Source organism: Dromaius novaehollandiae, chromosome 2, assembly GCF_036370855.1.
Source record: "Dromaius novaehollandiae isolate bDroNov1 chromosome 2, bDroNov1.hap1, whole genome shotgun sequence".
Classification (NCBI taxonomy): Eukaryota; Metazoa; Chordata; class Aves; order Casuariiformes; family Dromaiidae; genus Dromaius; species Dromaius novaehollandiae.
In genome coordinates this window covers 56707799-56726119 of record NC_088099.1, presented here as the reverse complement: position 1 = coordinate 56726119, position 18321 = coordinate 56707799, and the positions used below count along the sequence as shown (strand labels likewise).

General features: G+C 40.4%; 1 protein-coding gene across 1 annotated transcript in view; it reads right to left on the bottom strand.

Moving 5' to 3' along the window:
- The window catches only part of POU6F2 (POU class 6 homeobox 2), a 252350-nt gene that overhangs the window by 96357 nt on the left and 137672 nt on the right, over positions 1-18321 (bottom strand). The window contains exon 4 of the mRNA XM_026121391.2: positions 1267-1577. Within this exon, the coding sequence (XP_025977176.2) occupies positions 1267-1577 (311 nt within the window). The remainder of the gene's footprint in view (positions 1-1266; positions 1578-18321) is intronic.

Genomic DNA, 18321 nt, shown 5'->3' with positions numbered 1-18321 from the left:
CTGTGCGCTAGGTAGCATCTAAGTAGCCCTTAAGACAAAGCACAGAAGGAGCTCTAGAAACATTATGCTCTACTGTAAGAAAAGGCTCACGAAGCAAGGACACATCTCTTGTGGACTTTTAAGTCTATTAGCTAAATCATTAAAAAATCAGATTTGATACAATTTAGTTGCAGCTCAGATTAATGCCAGGTTTAACTGGCCACATAGAAAACACAGCTTCTTGTAAACCCATTCCCTTAATTGCTTGAAGAAGGATTATTTAATTATTAAGCTAATACAGTTCAATTTCTGCAGCAAATGGGGCTGAAGCCATCAGTGTAGATAAAATTTTGAAAGTGCGGTCTCAAAATTTAGGGGATAAAGTGAACCGAGACTTTTCTTGTTGGCAACATTTCTTGCTTGTTTTAAGTGCAATTCCACTGCTCATCAAAACAGAATCTGCTCACTTCACAGATTTATTCAGAAAGGTGTTTATTCAGAATCATGCTTGCAGGTATAGTCAAAGCTGTTCTTGCAGGACGTGGTTACAGCATGACACCTATTGTATAAGAACACCCAAGTGTAAGATATTCAGACTGTTATATTAGAACTCTCATATTTCTGTCTGGGAGTTCCAAGACAGGCAGGGTTCAGCGTCAGTGTGGGTGCTGCATTTGTTGTCGCGGTATATTCGAAAACACCCATGTCAGTGGAGTAAGCACCTAGGAAAGGAATTAACTCTGGCTTTTTTAGCTTTGGGATCGATACTGAGAATCTTAACAGACGTATTTGATCCTTAACAGGATAAACTTTAAGACTGTGACTTCAAGAGAAAGGGTTACCCATCCATCCCTTGCACAAATTCACCAGTGGAAGCTTTATTTTTTCAGGGACAGTCAGGATCATGTGATAATGAGCAGCTAATTTTGCTGCCCCCACAAGTTATCACAAAGGGTGACTGCTGGGCAAACACCACTTGTGAAGGTCACACCACTGCATCCATTGGAAAAATCAGATAGTTTTCTATTGGCTTTATAGTATGGACCTACTGAGCAAAAGATGCTTACTCTTCAGAAAGAAACAGGCTAGGACCATCATTAGTTATGCTGTTCCGGTTTATCAGGCTTTTTGGCCTAAGGCGCATGCTTGTAAGGATTAACTAAGATGAGGTAGAATTTCTCAGCTTGCATGGTCAGAAGGTATAACATTCATCCGATTTCCCCTTGCACTGGGAGAGCAAGCAGTTATCGTTGCAAAACCATTAGAGATTTCTACTTAGCCCCCTACCTGCAGTGGATTTGGTGAAGTAAGAGGAGATGGGAGGCCATGTCCTGGAGACTGGCTGGGTTTCTGAGGGGAGCTAGAGGACGGTGGGGCCGGAGGTGGTTGGCTCTGGCTCTGGGACTGCGTTTGGTTCTGCTGTGGCTGGGCTGATGGCTGCGGCGTCTGCTGGGGTGGCTGTGGAGGCTGTGCCAGCTGAGCTTGCTGCTGCTGCTGCTGGCCTTGCTGCTGTGGCTGCTGGCCTTGCTGCTGCTGCTGCTGCTGGAGCTGCTGAAGATGCTGAAGCTGTTGCAGCTGGGAGTTCAGGGATGAGGTAGCTGTGAATTGAAGAGAGGGAAGAGAGTTATGCTGGGTTCAGCACCATCTACTGTGTTAAAGATATCCTGGATTAAGTTCTGGTTCCGTTACAGTGTGGGTCACACGTCCTGCTGAGCTCAGCTGGGTTCAGGCTGCGAATACTGTAGTATTCACAGTATTTGGGTTCTGGCAGGAAGTTAATGAACATGTTCCCATAAACAACAGTGTGTGGTTCTGCCAGTGCAGTTCCGTGGTAAGAGCAGGACTTCATCGGAGGCAATGAAAGAAATATTTCCCTTCAGTAAGGCTATGGCTCTACCCACCAGACAGACCTCAGAGCTGACCGACACACTTTGCTCAGACAATTTTATCAGTGAAGCCAATGGGAATTTTGCCTGCCCGAAGAAGAGGCCTTCAGAATGTCATGGCACATATCATAGCAGCAATAACATGAACATAACAGTTATGTCTGGAACCAGTCCTAACATGAACTGGTCCTATTACGTAGAGGAGGACAAACCCACAGTTGTAAAATAAAGCATGCCCTGAGAAGAGCTTTGTCATATCTTTTATACAGTAGGTATCAGGAAATAAAACATTTAGCTGTGATACTTCTTGTGCAGTGCATAGGCAGCAAAAATGCCCAATAAAATGCTTATGTCTCTGAAATTAGAGCTGCTCCTTATCATTCATTTCTAAAAGCTATAAAACTTCTCTTGTGAAAAAGGGTAGGTATGTTCTGCACTTGCACTGCTCATGGTGGCAAAACTGTGTCACTGTTTTGCTAGCATGTGCTCCAAATGCGAGGCTTGGAAGGTGGTGGCCTACATCAACCTGTTAGCATAAACAGGAGTGAACTGTATATCCCAGAGACGCTTTCAAATAGACATTGATCAAATTCATGAAGGCAAGAAGCATGCCACAGGGATGTCACTAAGGAAGAACGGCTTAAGCAGCAACCAGGACATCACACGAACATGAAGCTTTCTGGGATTGTGGCCTGAATAGGTCACCGGGGTCTGTCCTTACCCACTTTAACCAACATTTTATGGGTTAGAGTTAGAAGACTGTAAGATCCCAAGAGGAACAGCTTATAAGGTCATTGCACTATTTCTGTACTGCTTTGCCAACACCGTTTTGTATTCTGATTTCCACCAGCAAAAGCCAAAGTAAACTGGGTGTGAATCAAGGCTGTTATTTCTGTTATTTCTAAAATGGGATTCAGATTTCATGGCTAGCAACACTGTTCTAGTTATTTGTGGATCAGTAGATAAAGCCAAGTTGTATCCACTTTCTTTTCATGCTGACATCCCTATTTCAACCTTCCAGATGTCTATGCCCTGGGGATGAGCCTGAGGTCTTGGTATGACTTATGAAATCAATGACCCATAAACTGGAATAAGCAAAAGAAAGGGAAAAAAAAAAAGAGAGAAAGATGAGGCAGAATGGTATGCCAGAAAGGCTGTATGAAGGAGGAGTAAAAGGCTTGGTGGGTGTTGGTCACCCATTCTTACACTCAGAACTATTTTAAAGTTTTCTGTCATCAAAGGCAAGAATCGAACTGCAGATATGTCTTTACAAGAATTACAGCCATGTATATATGACTTCAGTAAAAGACCTGAATTATACAGAGAAAGAGGAATGGTAACATCAATATATTTCCATTGGTAAACTTACCAATGGCAGTTTTGTATGACAACATAAAACAGAATGACCATCAGATTAAAAACACATATGGTATCCCATGCAAAAGAATTCAACCTAGAGGAGTAAGCATACAATCCTATTACTTCCAAGATCAGAACCCAGAACCAGATGCCTCAAAGTCGACAGGTAGTAAATGGAAATAAACTAAAGGCATATGAAAACAAAGAATGGAGAAGGTGTGTATATAAAAAAGCAACTCCACAGACAAATATTAACTGTAGCGTGAAGCACCTCTGATGGCAACCAGTACTGTTTACCAAGTCCATCTGCAGACGTGTACACTCAGTGAGGGTGGTTCCACTGAGCTGGAAAGACCTTCCCCATTTCCCATGAGAAGGAACCTAATCTAGATCAGCTCTTTACCTTGTGCAGACCATTTCCTCATTTGTGATAGCATAGCAATCTGGACAAACCATTGATGACCAGAATAAGACTCCACACACACTCCATGCCCCTACTGCTTCCACAGACTCGAGCACAGAAATTAATGCAATGGCTCCACAGAGGTGTAACTTGCAGTACCCATAGCTCACAGAAAGGAATGAGGGGTCATTTTACATCCTATATGCACAACTGGGCAAAATGAGACAAAACTTTCTCTATAGCAAGCTAAGGAACTTTAAAATATAGTGGTTTTGTTTTGTACTGCAATGGACCCTACATACTTCTGCTCTCCCAGGACACTCTTAAGGGCCATGGCTTTGGAAAATGGATTTGTCATTATGCCACAGGTTACATGTAGTGCACTGTGTCATGTAGTAGGGCATAGACAAAAGCATTCAAAGTGGAGGTGAAACCACCTTCTGAAGCATTTTTGCAGTACAGAACATGTTTGGCTCCTTGTGATATGCCTTTCAAAAAGAATTGGGAAAATATCGCCAATGATTAAAATAATTCCAAAAATTTCAATCTGAGATAACATAAGGTAACAGAGGATAGAGGGATCTCTGTGTTTCTGATAACATAAAAGTGTAAAACCAGTGCAGTGCTAAATCTTTATCAATGATTTTATGATTGAACTTAAAGTTTGCAAAAAATATCCATTGATCTAAAGCTAAAAGCAACATTGCAAGGACTTCTTTAACAGTGATATGAAAGGTGTGAGCAAACAGTAAAGAAACACAAGGTGTAAAAGAAATGAAGTTTCTTGACAAACTAGAACAAATGAAGGGGTAGTAACTATACAGTGCAAAAACTGTACTGTTTTGTATGTTTTCATGCAGCTCAAAGCAATCAGAAGACTAATATTTAATAAATATCAGTATCAGTGTTCCCCACAGAGCATACTCTTTTCTTTCAGGATGCTCTCATTGAAATGTTACTTGTTGCCAAACAGTGATAAAAGTAGCATTGCAGCTGAATGTTACAGAGTTTAAAGCATACACACAGAAATACAGAACCAGCGCTGATCTGTGTGTTCACCATAGGACAAAATCCCACACTCAGTAAAATACGATTTTATAAAATGCATGGATCTTTGTCAATAAAAAAGATTATGTTGTTATAAAGTGATGGGATTTACTTGATGGAGTGGTTATCCAAACAAAAGTAGGCCTTGCTTTTATTAATGAGTCATGCCTTTGGTCAGCTGTGAAACTACATTCTTAAAAGTAAAATCGTCATTAAACTGACATTCTCCACAGGAAACTCCAGGCCAATACTCTATTTAACAGACATTTCGATCTGCACATCCTTTCTTCCCTCAATGTGTATAATAAGGGACAACATCCAGAGGGAATAAAAAGGAAAACAAAAGCCTCAAAGCCTTTTTTTTTTGACCTGTAACTTTGACGGTTCAGGTCTGCTGATGTCACTGATGTCGAATGGCCAGGCCAGCATACTTCTGGGCATTGACAAACCAAGCAGCTGCAATCACTCAGGCAGGCAGACTTGTCCAATTAATGAGTTGGTCCTGAAGCTGGATTAGAAAACATCAGGTTTTTTAAATCTGTGGGCATACCTGCCACTGTCAGATGTTGACTCAGTATGAAGATTTTTTCACTCCTTTGTCTAGGACTAGACAAGTTTTGGATTCAGTACTGCTCAGTACTCCAATGCTGGCCAACATAGGAATATCTCTATCATTCGCTTCTGTACTGAAAGCGCACTCATTCTTGCTGGGGTGGAAGATGGCCCCACTGGGAAAGTTTTCTTGATGGGGAAAAGTTACCTCAAGGAAAAGTTGCCAGGCTCATTGCCAGCCACTACACAAAATTATTCAAATAAATTCTTGTCATTTCATGTAATTCCTTCAAAAAGCTTCCCTGAAGCCTACTGAGATGCTGAGATGTAAATTGCATTGAAGTAGCTTAGTGAGGAATGATTTTTTAATACAATGGCAATAAACAAATAGATAGGGGATTGGAGGAAGGCCTGTTGGTTCAGACAAGGTTCTCCCAAAGCCACATGGTAAGTGTACTGCAAAAGTGGATTTAGGGCTCTGGATCATGCTTTCAGTCCACTGTTCATGCTGCCCAATTGCACTGCATCTCTCAATGTATGTATGATCCGCAGCAGCGGTTGTGTCATATTATTGTTTGTAATCAAATTCAATACAACTCCCAGAGCTTGCTTGCATACCTCATCCATTATAAATTGTATACCTGTCTAGCATTTGTCACTCTCTGCAGAGCTTGGAGCCTGATGGAATTTCAGGTGGTACAACAGTGCTATGTCTGCATAAATAAAAGATAACACGCATTACCTACCTCACAGGAATATTTTTATGACTTATTGGCTAATAGTTGGATAAAACTTCGGCATGTTTAAGTGAAAAATGCGTACTTTCCTTCAGAATTGCATCCAAGACTTGAAAAACATTTGTAAAAAAAAATGCAAAAAACCACCTTTCTATGATTAAAAAAGGCAACATAAAGTACATCACTTTGAAAGGGAGATAATTAACCAAAAAGATGCAAACAAACTACCAAAAACTGTGAGGAAAACCCACAAAAGCTGTGTGACATTTCAAATTCCATTAACAAAAATACATATTGAATATACACCCGCTATCCAAGACACTGGTAACATGAACTTACACCTACAAGGAAACAATGCCATGAAGATTTTTCAAACGTAAGTTTTGACTGTAATTTCCTGGTTGTTGCAGTGCCATGGCAGACTTCCCAAGGAATCACCGAATGTTTTATGGTCCTGCTTTAAGTGGATTATGCTTAGACATGGTATCAAAGCACTTACATTAGAATAAGAGATGTAGAGTTGAAGTGGTGCAAATCGATGGTCAAGAGGCAGCAAAGGCATACTTTCTGATCCCCCAGTTCACCTACTTCTCTACTTGTTATGGATCTCACACTACTTAAAGGATTTAGAGAACGTCGTGATCTAAGAAACATACTCTTCCTGAGTTCCTTTTGCAGGTACCATAGGCGCAATGCTACTGTGCATTTACAATATTGACATAAAATGTGTCTTGGCATGTTTTCCTTGCATCTTACCTTCCTCTGCTTGTTGCCTACATAGGAAAATAAAATAAAACTAAAATGCTCTTCTATCAAGTAGGGTGGTGCAATGGGAAGAATTCCTCTCTAATGCAACCATACCGAAAGCAGTGGTGCTAGTGTGAAGCATTCTGATCCACAGCAGAGAAAACAACTGAATCATTTTCCTAGCAGGAAAAACGGAAAGGCTCTGTATACAGGTCCCAATCATGGTTATACTCAATGATAGCAGTATCAACTGCTTGCTGCCTCTGGCTATATATTATTGCATAAGCATAGGAATTTTGTTATATTTTAAATAAAAAATACATTTTAAATATTTTAAATTAAAAAATACATTTTAAATCTTGATCACATTTCTCCAAAGAGTGAGGAACATATATAAGCCCACGAATATCTATATAATGAGAACAATGTAAAAATTATAACTCTTTTTCACATCTCATTCACAATATAGATTCAGACTCCAAAGACCTCTCCAGCGCTTGGCATAAGATCAAATTAATGCTCAGGGATTCAATTTGTATCTAGAATCTGCTCTTGTGGATAAGCTTTGCATAATGTCTGATTTATCTTATTAATGTCCTGTGTGTGTTTGTTTCTGTGTAAAGAGGAGGAAGGGATAGGAGGAATAAGAAGCAGTTTTAGCCTACAAAGGATTGTGTTACTCTATACTCTATCCTGCCATTTACATAATTGCATAGATGTTCTTCAGTGCCTTGATACAACGTACAATGGACTAAAAAGGAGAAAATCATATGTTAAACCTTTTTTTATTTGACTGAGCACAGAACTTGGCTCTTGCCATTTCAAGGGCCTAATGCCTTTTTCCTCTTCCTCAGTAATGGAGAATGGATTTACATTGCCTCAAACTGAAAAGTGTAACTAACTTAAGCATCTGGGCTTGCGTCTGAACTGACATGGCCTGCTTTTTTTTTTCCACCCTGTTGTTTTTCTTCTAATGAGGTATATGCCTTGAAACAGATTTCTGAAGACTGAATGCACATGCTGAACAGTCTAATGCAAGTCTGTGTTTACACTCTCTCCCTGCTGGGTAATGAGGGGTAGGTTAGCCAACTACCCAATGTGTTTCTTGTGTATGCTTGAATTTTCTCTTTGAAAGCAAAATGTGAGTTGCTTTAAATATGTTAGCATCCTCTCTGTGAAAAAAAAGCAAGAGTTGGACTTGTGGCTGAAGAGATTAGTAATAGGATACAGAACATACTATTTCTAAATCACTGGTTCAAATCTAGTCTAGGTCAATACAGGGAACAAAAGTCAATGCACTTAAATAGCGCTTTTGAGTGTTTTCTACCTTATAGAAGATGTATTAGATGTATTAGGTCTATAGAAGATGTATTCACACATAGATACCCACAGAGAGCCTGCACTGGAGGCAGTCTGCCACACAGTCAAGGTAATAAATTGATGGTCTCCCAATACCTATTAGGAAGATCATAAAGAATACAGCTTTGGATGGCATGAAGTGACACCTTTATTTGCACTTCCAGAAGAGCAGCTAAAGATAGTAAGAGTAAGGAGTCCAAGTCATCTTCTCCTTCCTAAAGGTGACCCCTCAAGGTTACAGCTGCAGAACACACAAGGTGTTATGGGGAGAAACTTGCACTGCCAGTGCTCATCCTGTACCAATTCTGCAGATAAACAGAGGGCTTCATTTTCTGCTGTTGTCATATCCAGCATCTTTCATGAGCACTAAATTCACTTTAAAGAATATAGGCAATAAAAAGGAAGTATTAAGAAGAAAACCATCATAATTTATCAGGTGCCTGTGGTGTCTCCACATTTTGATGAATACTGGAACTTCCCTGAAAAGTGATCCACTGCATTAAATAAATCTGACATTGTTTTTCCATACCAAACTTTAAAATATACAATAATACACTAGAATCTTAAGGAAAAAAAGAAAAAGTTGTTGTTCCACGTAGAGAGCTTGACTAAGTATCAGGGCAAATATATTTGGAATACTTCCCAGTTTGAGATAATCTAGGGGCTATTTTCCTCTAGTTTATGACAACACTCTGTGAGTAAAGTTCCCTGAGTGTATTGTAAAAATTGCATTAACCTATTTAAAATGCCCAAAGGCAAGAACAAGCTGCAGAAATTAGACTTTAATAAGCCATTTGCTTCCTCAGCTCAAATGGGACCTTAGGCCCCATATTGTACAGATGGCTGAAACATTAACTGGAGTCAGGGTATCATCAAGACACAGGGGATCAATCAGAGAACCGTCTTGGGACTTCCACGCAAAGACAGGCAATTAAAAACCCACCATAACATAGTCGCACGGCAATGTAAGTGTTTGAATGCCAAGGGCTGGGTGCCAAGCAAACGGTATCTAAATCTGCTAAACTCCTAATTTTACCAACTTGATAAATTTATTATGGAAATATGCCTCTCTTAAAGATCAGGGGACAGGAGTCTTTACATCAAGTCCCTTCTGCCAGATAAAAGCAGTTTTCTAGTTACAGAGAGTAGGACTGGTCCCAAATTGTTTAAGAACAGAATAGCTTAACATATGGAAAATTAAATTGAGTAGAATGGCATGGTACTCCTAAAGATTGGATTTCCAGACCATATTGAACTCACGAGAATGTTCCTGTGGATCAGAATTTAAGATAACGTATCATTTCTTGGGAAAAATCTGCAGGAGTCCTTTGAAAGAAACTAATTGACAGAGAAAAAATGATCATCTAAAGGCTGCAGAGACCAATGTAAGATTTCACAGCCAAAGGGATGTGACAGGGAACAGCTGAATGACACAAAGAAATAAAGTTTCAAACAACAAACTGCTGACTCAGAAAACAATGACCATGACTCATAATGGACATCTGACAATGGCTGGACAGTCTGTGCACACACAGCCTTTAATAAACAGAATTTTCCTTTATTTTTTTCTCTCCTTGTCTCTTTCAAATGATCCAATATTGATGGGAACCATAATTTCCATGGCATTTATGCAGACTATGTGTTTGACGTGCTTTGGAGTAAAAACGCTTGTAGAAAAAGCAGTGCAATGACATACAGCCCCAGGAGCTTTCGAAGAGACTGTGCGGAAGCCCATCTTGCAGTTCAGAGAGTGATGGGTCCCCAGTCTATCAGATGCCCTGCCATTTCTATTGCCAAGGTGTCTGTGTGAGGCTTGGGGGCAAAGTTTTGTCAAGAGGAACTCGTTGAAGTGCTTGGTGCTTTCTAAAGACGATTTTGCATTCTTTCAGGAAAAAGACAGGCAAGTGTGTGTTTTATAATTGTTTATGGCAAATATTTCTCCTGACAAAGAAATATTTATCCAGGTATAGCCACAGCAGTGGTTCTTTGAAGATCAGGAATTATTAGAAGACTCTTCAAAGAGAGTCTTTGAAGTGAATCATGTTTCCTTAACTAAAAGTGAAGTTACTGTAAGTGAAATGCAGTGGGGGTTTTGTACCTGTGGGTAGGTATTTTTTTTAAACAATACAATAGAATAGCAGATCAAAGTGTGTATGGTTTAAAAGGCTGGCCTTGAAGCTCAGCTTGTGAAAGTGTCCTGAGAATGACAAAGGACAATGCCACTTTACTCCAGCCTTGACCAAAGGAAGTAGCAGAGGGTACTGTGCCCGCCAGGTGACTTAGTATGACGAGTTGCTTTCATCTCTCAGACTATCGTTATATTTGTGTTTCTGTCCTTTCCTACTTTCAGTCTCGTCTAAAAGCTGGAAGACCTGAGACAACCCCCTTTAGGTATCAACAGCTCCAAGTTTCAGACAGCTGCAAATTCTGTCCCAGCACGCAAATTCCAACTGACTGGAGAAGTTAGCCAAAGAGCAGTGCGAACCGGCCATGGAGTGAGTGACTCAGAAAGCAAAGATGTGTATATAATGAGAAGAGGGAAAAAATGCAGCCCAGCCCAGCCCTTTCCTTTACAATCAATAAAACAGCAAATACGAGAACAAGATGCAAGACTGGCAGCTCTGCCTTGTTGCAGTGCTGTGCACACAAATGATCTGCTGGGGCAGTGGCTTAGGCTTCAACCTTGTTAATAACAGACATTTTTTTTCCTCATAATAAGCTTGAACTTGCACTGCTTCTACCAAGCCATGAAAAATCAAAAGTGGTAGCAGCAGGGTGAAAAATGTGGGCAGCAGAACAAAAGAAAACATGTGGCCTGATCCTACAACGGGCATAACGCTCTTAGTCCCTATTCAATGCCCTGGGACTGAAGGCCATTCCTCACCTGCTGGGCCACGAGTACCATGTTGAACATGACATTCTTTATCAAGTCATGGAAAAATAAAAAAAGGAATAAGAAACTTTCTCTAAATGACACTAGATATTGCTTAATAGCTATGTTACAGGAGCAATCATGTGAGTAGGTCCCTGGGTTGGTGAGTAGGTGCTGTGCTAGGTGCTGTAAGCTCAATATGTGAGCAGAAGATAGAGCTACTCTTTTTTTCAGATAGGGGACCAATGTACAGAAAGACTGAGCAACTTGCTCCTGATCACATGAGAAATTGTAGAAGAGCTGGGAAGTGAACTCTATGTTGGTAAGCCATCACACCACAAGACATTCCCAAAGGTATGTGTCCCTACTATGGTACACCATGCTTACCTTCTGTTGGCTCACAGTAACTTTATTTTGCTGTCTTTAGTTATGTTTACGTTCATGATTCTTCTCATTATTTGCTGTGGTTGTCAAACAAACCCCACCAGCATATATAAGAAGAGCTGTATTTAGATGTGCCTATCTCAAAACATCCCACAATATCAGTAGTTGTTTTATGTAAGCTTTAAGTTTACCACAGGTCAGCTTAGGGTGATCTGCCCATTTCCCTCCTTCTAGTTTGTTTACTTTACTTGCAGGCAGATTAAAAACAAGCAGTAGGTGCAGCAGCAGTTTTGGACTCTGCTGCTGGTCATCTGCTGCAGATGGATTGGCTGCTCATTTTTGATTTGCACTAAAATGAGAGAGGCTGAATCCCACATTTCTCTCCAGCTCCTGCAGCTCATCAGCCAAACATGCTGCTGCTTTGGGTGCTAATCCTGGCTCTGCTGTGCTTGGCGTCTATCACCCTCTCACAGCACCAGTGAATCAGCTGCTCTTTGACTGCTTATACGCTTCCACCTACCTCAATTTCCTGCTCACCCTTGAAATAAACAAGCAGGTTATTCAAACAGATCAACCGCTCATCAGCAGAAAATTTGGGTGGGGGAATTAAGGGGAAGATTTTATTGGTGCTCCTCATAGCTAGTAGCAGGTCCTTGAACAAGCTGCATCTGGATTTTACTTTACCTACTAAGCTGCTTCTTCAACAGCGGTTAATGAATTGTCTGTAATCTAAAAGGGATACACAGCAATTAATAAAAGAACTTCCACTTAAATAATGTATTTGCTTATGCAGAGCAGGAGTCCCCAGTTACAGACAGGGAACAAAATCCAAAGAACGAATTGCCAATTGAGCACAAATCTAATCAAAAACCATTCACTGTTTCTGCTAACATATTCAGTCAGGACATAATTTTGTTCCTCTTTTCATGAACTAACTAGTATCTTATTCAACTTCTCAATGGAAATACTTACTTTTCCAGACCATGTAATGGAAGAAAAGTGGAATTAAGCTGCAAATGAACAATTCTGCAAAAAACTCACAGGAAGCTAGTCTCTGCCTTCCTTGAGGCACTGTTGCCTTAATTTTAATAATCAGGATAATAAAAGATGATTTTAATTAAGAATTTAGGCCTCACCTGCTGCATGTGTTTTAATTATACCAAACCTAAATGATTGTACAAAATGTTCTTTTGATTGCTTGTCACCTCTGAGTAACAATGTGTTAACGCACAGAAAACACTAGTGTACTTATCAAGGCACTAAGGCTGCTATAAATATTGAATACTTCTGCTGCTAATGTTATCCTTTTGAGAATCAGAACAGAAACCTGTAGAACTTTCTAAAAAGACAGTAAATTCAACAGAGAATGTATCCTAATAGATTTTTTTATTCATCCTATAAAACATACTGCCAGTGATGTAGAAAGATTGTTTATGACGTTTCCATAGAACAATTACCATTTTCTCTTAACTTCTTCTTCTGTTACAAAAAAAATTTCCAAAAAATATAAAAAGTAACTTTTAACTGCAGAGAATTAAGAACATTTTGAAGATAATGAAAACATTGATCATCACACAAAATTGGTTGTTAACATACAGTCATAGATACTGATGGTTGGGGAGCGGAGGTGGGATTTAGTCTTCTGTTAGTTTCCTTCCTTGTGAACTTAGCAGATTTCTCATCCTCCTAAGGAAGCCCATTGAGAAGTGTAGAGAAAAAATAGTACATAAATGCTAGGCAAACGCTGTTACTAGTTTTATTACAGTAACTCCAATGTCAATTAAATGGAAATGCTGCTTGTTCCAAAACAGTATATTTAAATAAAAAGCCTGGACCATCCAACAGCGGAAAATAAAGAAACATATGTCAGTGTTGATACAAAACAGTTTTTTGCTTAAACTGTCTCCTGACTAAAAAAGTTAAAGGAATAAAGGCTTTTCAAGTGGGGTGAATTATCTATCATGGCAACCCTGAGAGCAAAAGTTGACACACTGACTGCACACGGAAATCTGAAACCATTACTTTAGATTTGTTTTGCCAACTTTTAACTAAGTAGATGCAAAAGCTGCTCCTTTCATTTGCTGTGCCAGGTATTTTGTCTTTACTCTGTTGATTTTAATAGCTCGCTCAGAAGCTTGGAAATGAATGTTTCTTCCATCGTCAATTTTAAACCTTTTCCATTTGCCAGCCCTGGATTTTTTTCTTTTTACTGTGTGTTTTCAATGAAGCTGAAATTAATATGGTTCCTTTTGATTTTCCATCCAAGTGGCAGGGAACATGGGACAAGCTATGCTTTCATCTCTGTCCTTGAGGCAGAGCCAGGTCCAGGATCAGGTGACCATAACACCACTCCTTCCTTCCCCTGTCTCCTCCATGATCTTTTAAAAAAGGTATTTTTCAGACTTCAGCTTTCTATGGACTACCTGGAGAGACTGGCTCTGTAGGGAGCCCTCAGGATTTTGCAGGAGGGGGCAATTCCTACAGCTATTATCTCCAGTAGTTGAACTGCTATTCTTCTCATACAGAGCCCTCACAATGAGAGGATATGGCCTCCAAAGTTTTTTTTCCTTCCAGGTGTAGATACTTGCTTCTTAACAGCATATGGAGCTGTGATGACAGTCGAGCAATCGTAGCCTTAGAATAGGAGAACTAAAGCAAACAGAATGTTGGCTAAATACTATGTTGAGAAAGCCTTATTCATGTCACTATGGGCAGAAGGAATTGTGTAAATGCTTTCCTTTTTTTCCAGGAATGTTTAGGGATACTTTTTGCCAATATCTACCCTATCATTAGAGATGATGAGGACTGCATCTGAAAAACCCTACCAAGATCGGGCCCACAAGCAAAGGCAAGTATTCTTTAAGTAATTGTCCTGTGTAACACATTTCGGTATGAATTTTTCATCACACACTGCTGGCCATTTTATATAAGAGGCACCATGGATCACATGGATTTCCAATTCATAAAGAAACTAATACAAGGAAAGCATCTTATGCTTAATGTTTTGCACTGAGGAATAAAGAGGAGAAGCCAAGAACATGCAAATTCCAATGTCTGTGAACCGACACTGGTCCATGGATAAACTCAAAAGTCATCTCCATCTCAAAATTTTTTTAACACATCAGTATTCCTAAATAAATTCATTCTAATAGCCCTAATTCTGCTTGCACAGTGAAATGACATCTAACTTCCTGCAATCACATTGCTAGAAGCACTGCTGATTTAACTGATGCTACAATGATTTTTAGATTTGATCACAGTGTATCCACAAAATGGATGAGCTTTAGATCCTTGCATAACTTTGGCACTTCTTTCAGCTGCAGCTGGGGGTGGCCTCGCTGGCAGAGACTGTCTGATGGGTGCCTTGCAGACCTGCCTCTCACTCGACTGCGATGGCTTCATTTGTCCCCCTGCCATAAGAGCCTTCTAAAGAAATAGCCCTGAGAGCACCATGGGGAAAACGTGCGAGTCACCACTCATGCCTTCTGCCACTGCATATATGAATACACAACATGTGCCACGAAGCAGCTCTCAGGGCCGAGATTCAGAACGCTGCCCTTGGCTTACATACTGATTTGAAACTTTAATCTCCCCATGGAACACTTTAATCAGAAATCATTTTCATAATTTGTAAACACTGCCAAATGTTTGATTTCAGGCTGTTTAAGTGATCAAACCTTCAGGGGGAAAATAAAATAAACAACAATCAAACCATCAGACAAAGAAAGTAGTTATAAATAATTAAATATGTTGTACTGACAAATACGATTCCCACCTGGATGCCGTGCTTCCAAAATGCAAAGCACGGTTTTCCTGCAAAGAAAAAAACCCTCCATCCTGTATCACAGAGCAAGTCACATCAGAAGCAGGGAGCTGGGAATGGTTGCCATGTGGATGAAGATAGGACCCTGGGCGCTTTCTTCCTATTCCTGAACCTGCTATGAGCTACTTGTATGACCTTAGATGTGTCCATTTATCTGTCTCGCTCTCTTACTCTACAAAAGGAAAGGAGGGATAATAAACCTCACTTCCGTCACCGCAGGAAGCTAAATGAGTGAAGTACAGCAACTTGCACTACGATCCTCCAACGAAGGGGCCAAAGATGCACAAAGTCTCATTTCCACACCAAAGAGATTGTTACAGAGTTACCTCCTACATTGTGTTAATCAGGTATAGGTGGTTTTAAAGCAAACATTTGTTTTCCTTTTTCCTATTTTTTGATAATGTCTGATTAATGCTTTTATGCCCAGCAGCTCATAAGACTTTTTGAGATCTCTAATAGTAAGGATGCCTTTTAAGATGAACTCTCAGCTAAGGCACATTTTAGGCACTTGTTTCACACTCACAGATTTAAAGGATACATCAGAGTGAAAAACAATCCCAGATTTCCTGGAAGACTAGTGCTTAGAGTTCAGCGTGCGCCACTCCAAACACCTCTGTCTTCAAACGAGACACACTGATGGAGCCAACAAAACCAAACAAGCTAATGATAATAACAATAAAAGATCCACAAGAAAATTTCACCAACAAGACATTACAGGTAATAAAATCATTCCTCCTGTGCAGTAAGCAAGGCCAAAGTAACAGAAGAATGACAAAAAAAAAAAAAAAAAAAAAAAGAAGAAAGGAAAACAAATGCAAGCGCAATAACTATGGGCCCCCGGTGGGCTTATTATATGAATAGACTGCAGGTAACCATATCCTGCCACTGTGATGCTTCATAAATTCAGTCGTCTTGTTAAGAGTCTGAAGACTCCTGACCTCACTTCCTCTGGTAATAAGAGTCTGCTGCTTTATGCTTAAGACTTTTATTTTGCTTATGAAATTTGAACCACTGTGTGAACCTCTTCCCTTCCTGCTCCGATGATTATTACTTCCAAATTTACAGAAGAATAAATGGGAAATTGAAATCTTCTCCCTCTTCTGCTCAACAGGCCTCTCCTCCTCTCTCCCTGACCCCTTGCAAAATAATTCTTTGATCCCCAGCACTAGCAATTCTAAGCCTTACTCATTTTTGGTTTTGAATATATCACAATAATAATTGTAAGAAACCAAGAAATCAGAGAAGATTTTATGATGTTCGTGTTATAGGTTATACAGGAAAGAAAGACCTTCATGTATCATAAAACCTGTACAGACAACATTCAGCCATTTTATCCCCTGCAAACACACAGAGAGGGTCACAAAACAGAAGAGGCAGCAGTCAAGTTTTGGAGGTGTTTTTCATGTGCAAAACCTACATGGGCATTACGCGCTACAACTCTATTATAGCTCAAAATAGGAGAAAATGCTTACTCCTTTTAGCACTTCTGAAGAGCAAAATACACAAAGGGGGCTGAGCCCAGTCCAGTCCAGCTGGCCATGGCCACTCACAGCCCTGAAATTTCAAGAGAAAGGCAGGCCTGTGCCTTGTCCTGTCTCTGCTTTCCGTACCCTTTTCTTCCCAATCCAAAAAGGCGCAAGATGAATCAAGGCAGAATCATCCCTTCCTTATATACAGCAGGACAAAAATACATTCACGCAGCCCAAAACACAGTAGGTTTGCTCATCAGCTGCTATAGTTTTGAGTGATCGCTTACTTATGTATGAAGTATGTGCCTTTAAACTTTTATAATATGCAGCTTCCAAAAATGGTCAACCGTTATTCTCTTTGTCTCTGAGACTAGTACCTTCACACTGATCACAGCCACTGACGTGGAGGGAAAAAAAGCCCTCAAAGCCCCCTTCCCCGCTCCCAACAACCTCTTGTCTATAAAAGCTAAAACACTCCCAATGGTCAACTCTCACAGCTAGTGAACTTCAATAAAGATGCACTTGCTGTCTAGCCTTAGTTTTAGTATCTCAAAGCAAAAATGCCACAAATAAAAATACACAAAGCACAGTGGCCAATGAGGAGAGCGGGACAAAGTCTTCTCTGAGTTTCACAGGTATAAATATAGTGTAAGGAAAGCCACGTCAGTGAATTTACACTGCTGAAACTAAGAAGAGAATGTGGCCTTTACTTTCTTAGCCCTAAGAGCGCTTCCTTCCGTGAATCTGATTTTCACTTCACTTCAGTTGCATCACTAACAGTGGGCTTCCTTCTTGCTTTGCTACCCTTAACAGATAACGCAGGAGACATCTGCTGTCTAGACTTACTGCCCTTTCCAACAATGAGGGTATGCAAACTCTTAATAGCATATATAGCAATAAAACCTGAAATAAAGCACTGAAAACAAAACCAAAATACCATCAAGAGTCCAAACATCTTGCTTTCTTGCAGACTTTCTGCAGAGCTCCTGCTTGGGATCATATTTCACCCTTACTGCGCTGCGGCTCTCACTGAGCAAAGAGAGCTTGCATTTAACAGCTCTGTGATTTCCTTTTTCAGCATTTTGTAGCACGGCAGTTGGAGCCTGCTCCGAGTTCTCAGTCAGACACAGGCTGTTTCGCCTGGCCTGGGCTGCAGCGTCGCTCCCAAAAGGGAGGCTGGCCTTGGGGCTGGGCTGCCATCGCGCCCCCGGAGCCCGGCGTCCCAGCAGCAGCTGCTCCGCATGGCTTTTTGCATTAGGGACACTATGCTGCACACGGGGCATTTCAGAGCAGCATGTCAGGTTATTACCATTTATTTATGTCAGCCCCAAAGCCTCGAAGATATCACAGGCATTTATGAACTGCATGTATAAACAGTTTCATCGCTGTATTTCGTTTAACCCCACCCCTGCCTCAATTGTCTGCTCTCTCCTTTCTTGCCTCTCTCTCTTTTTTCATGGCTACTTTCTGTTCTGTGGGCTCTTGCATATAACACACACATTTATCTCCTCAGACTATTCACAAAAGAAAAAAAGCAGAAAGAAAGAAAGGAAAGAAAGAAAGAAGGAGGAAAGTAACAGGGGATGGTAAAAATCCAGAGTCAAATGTGAGTGGCACAGCTATAATTCTTTATGAAGCAGCAGGTAAGATTGATTGTCAAGGGTCAAAAGGCTAGGTCAAACTCCGCTCATTCGTCAGCTGAAT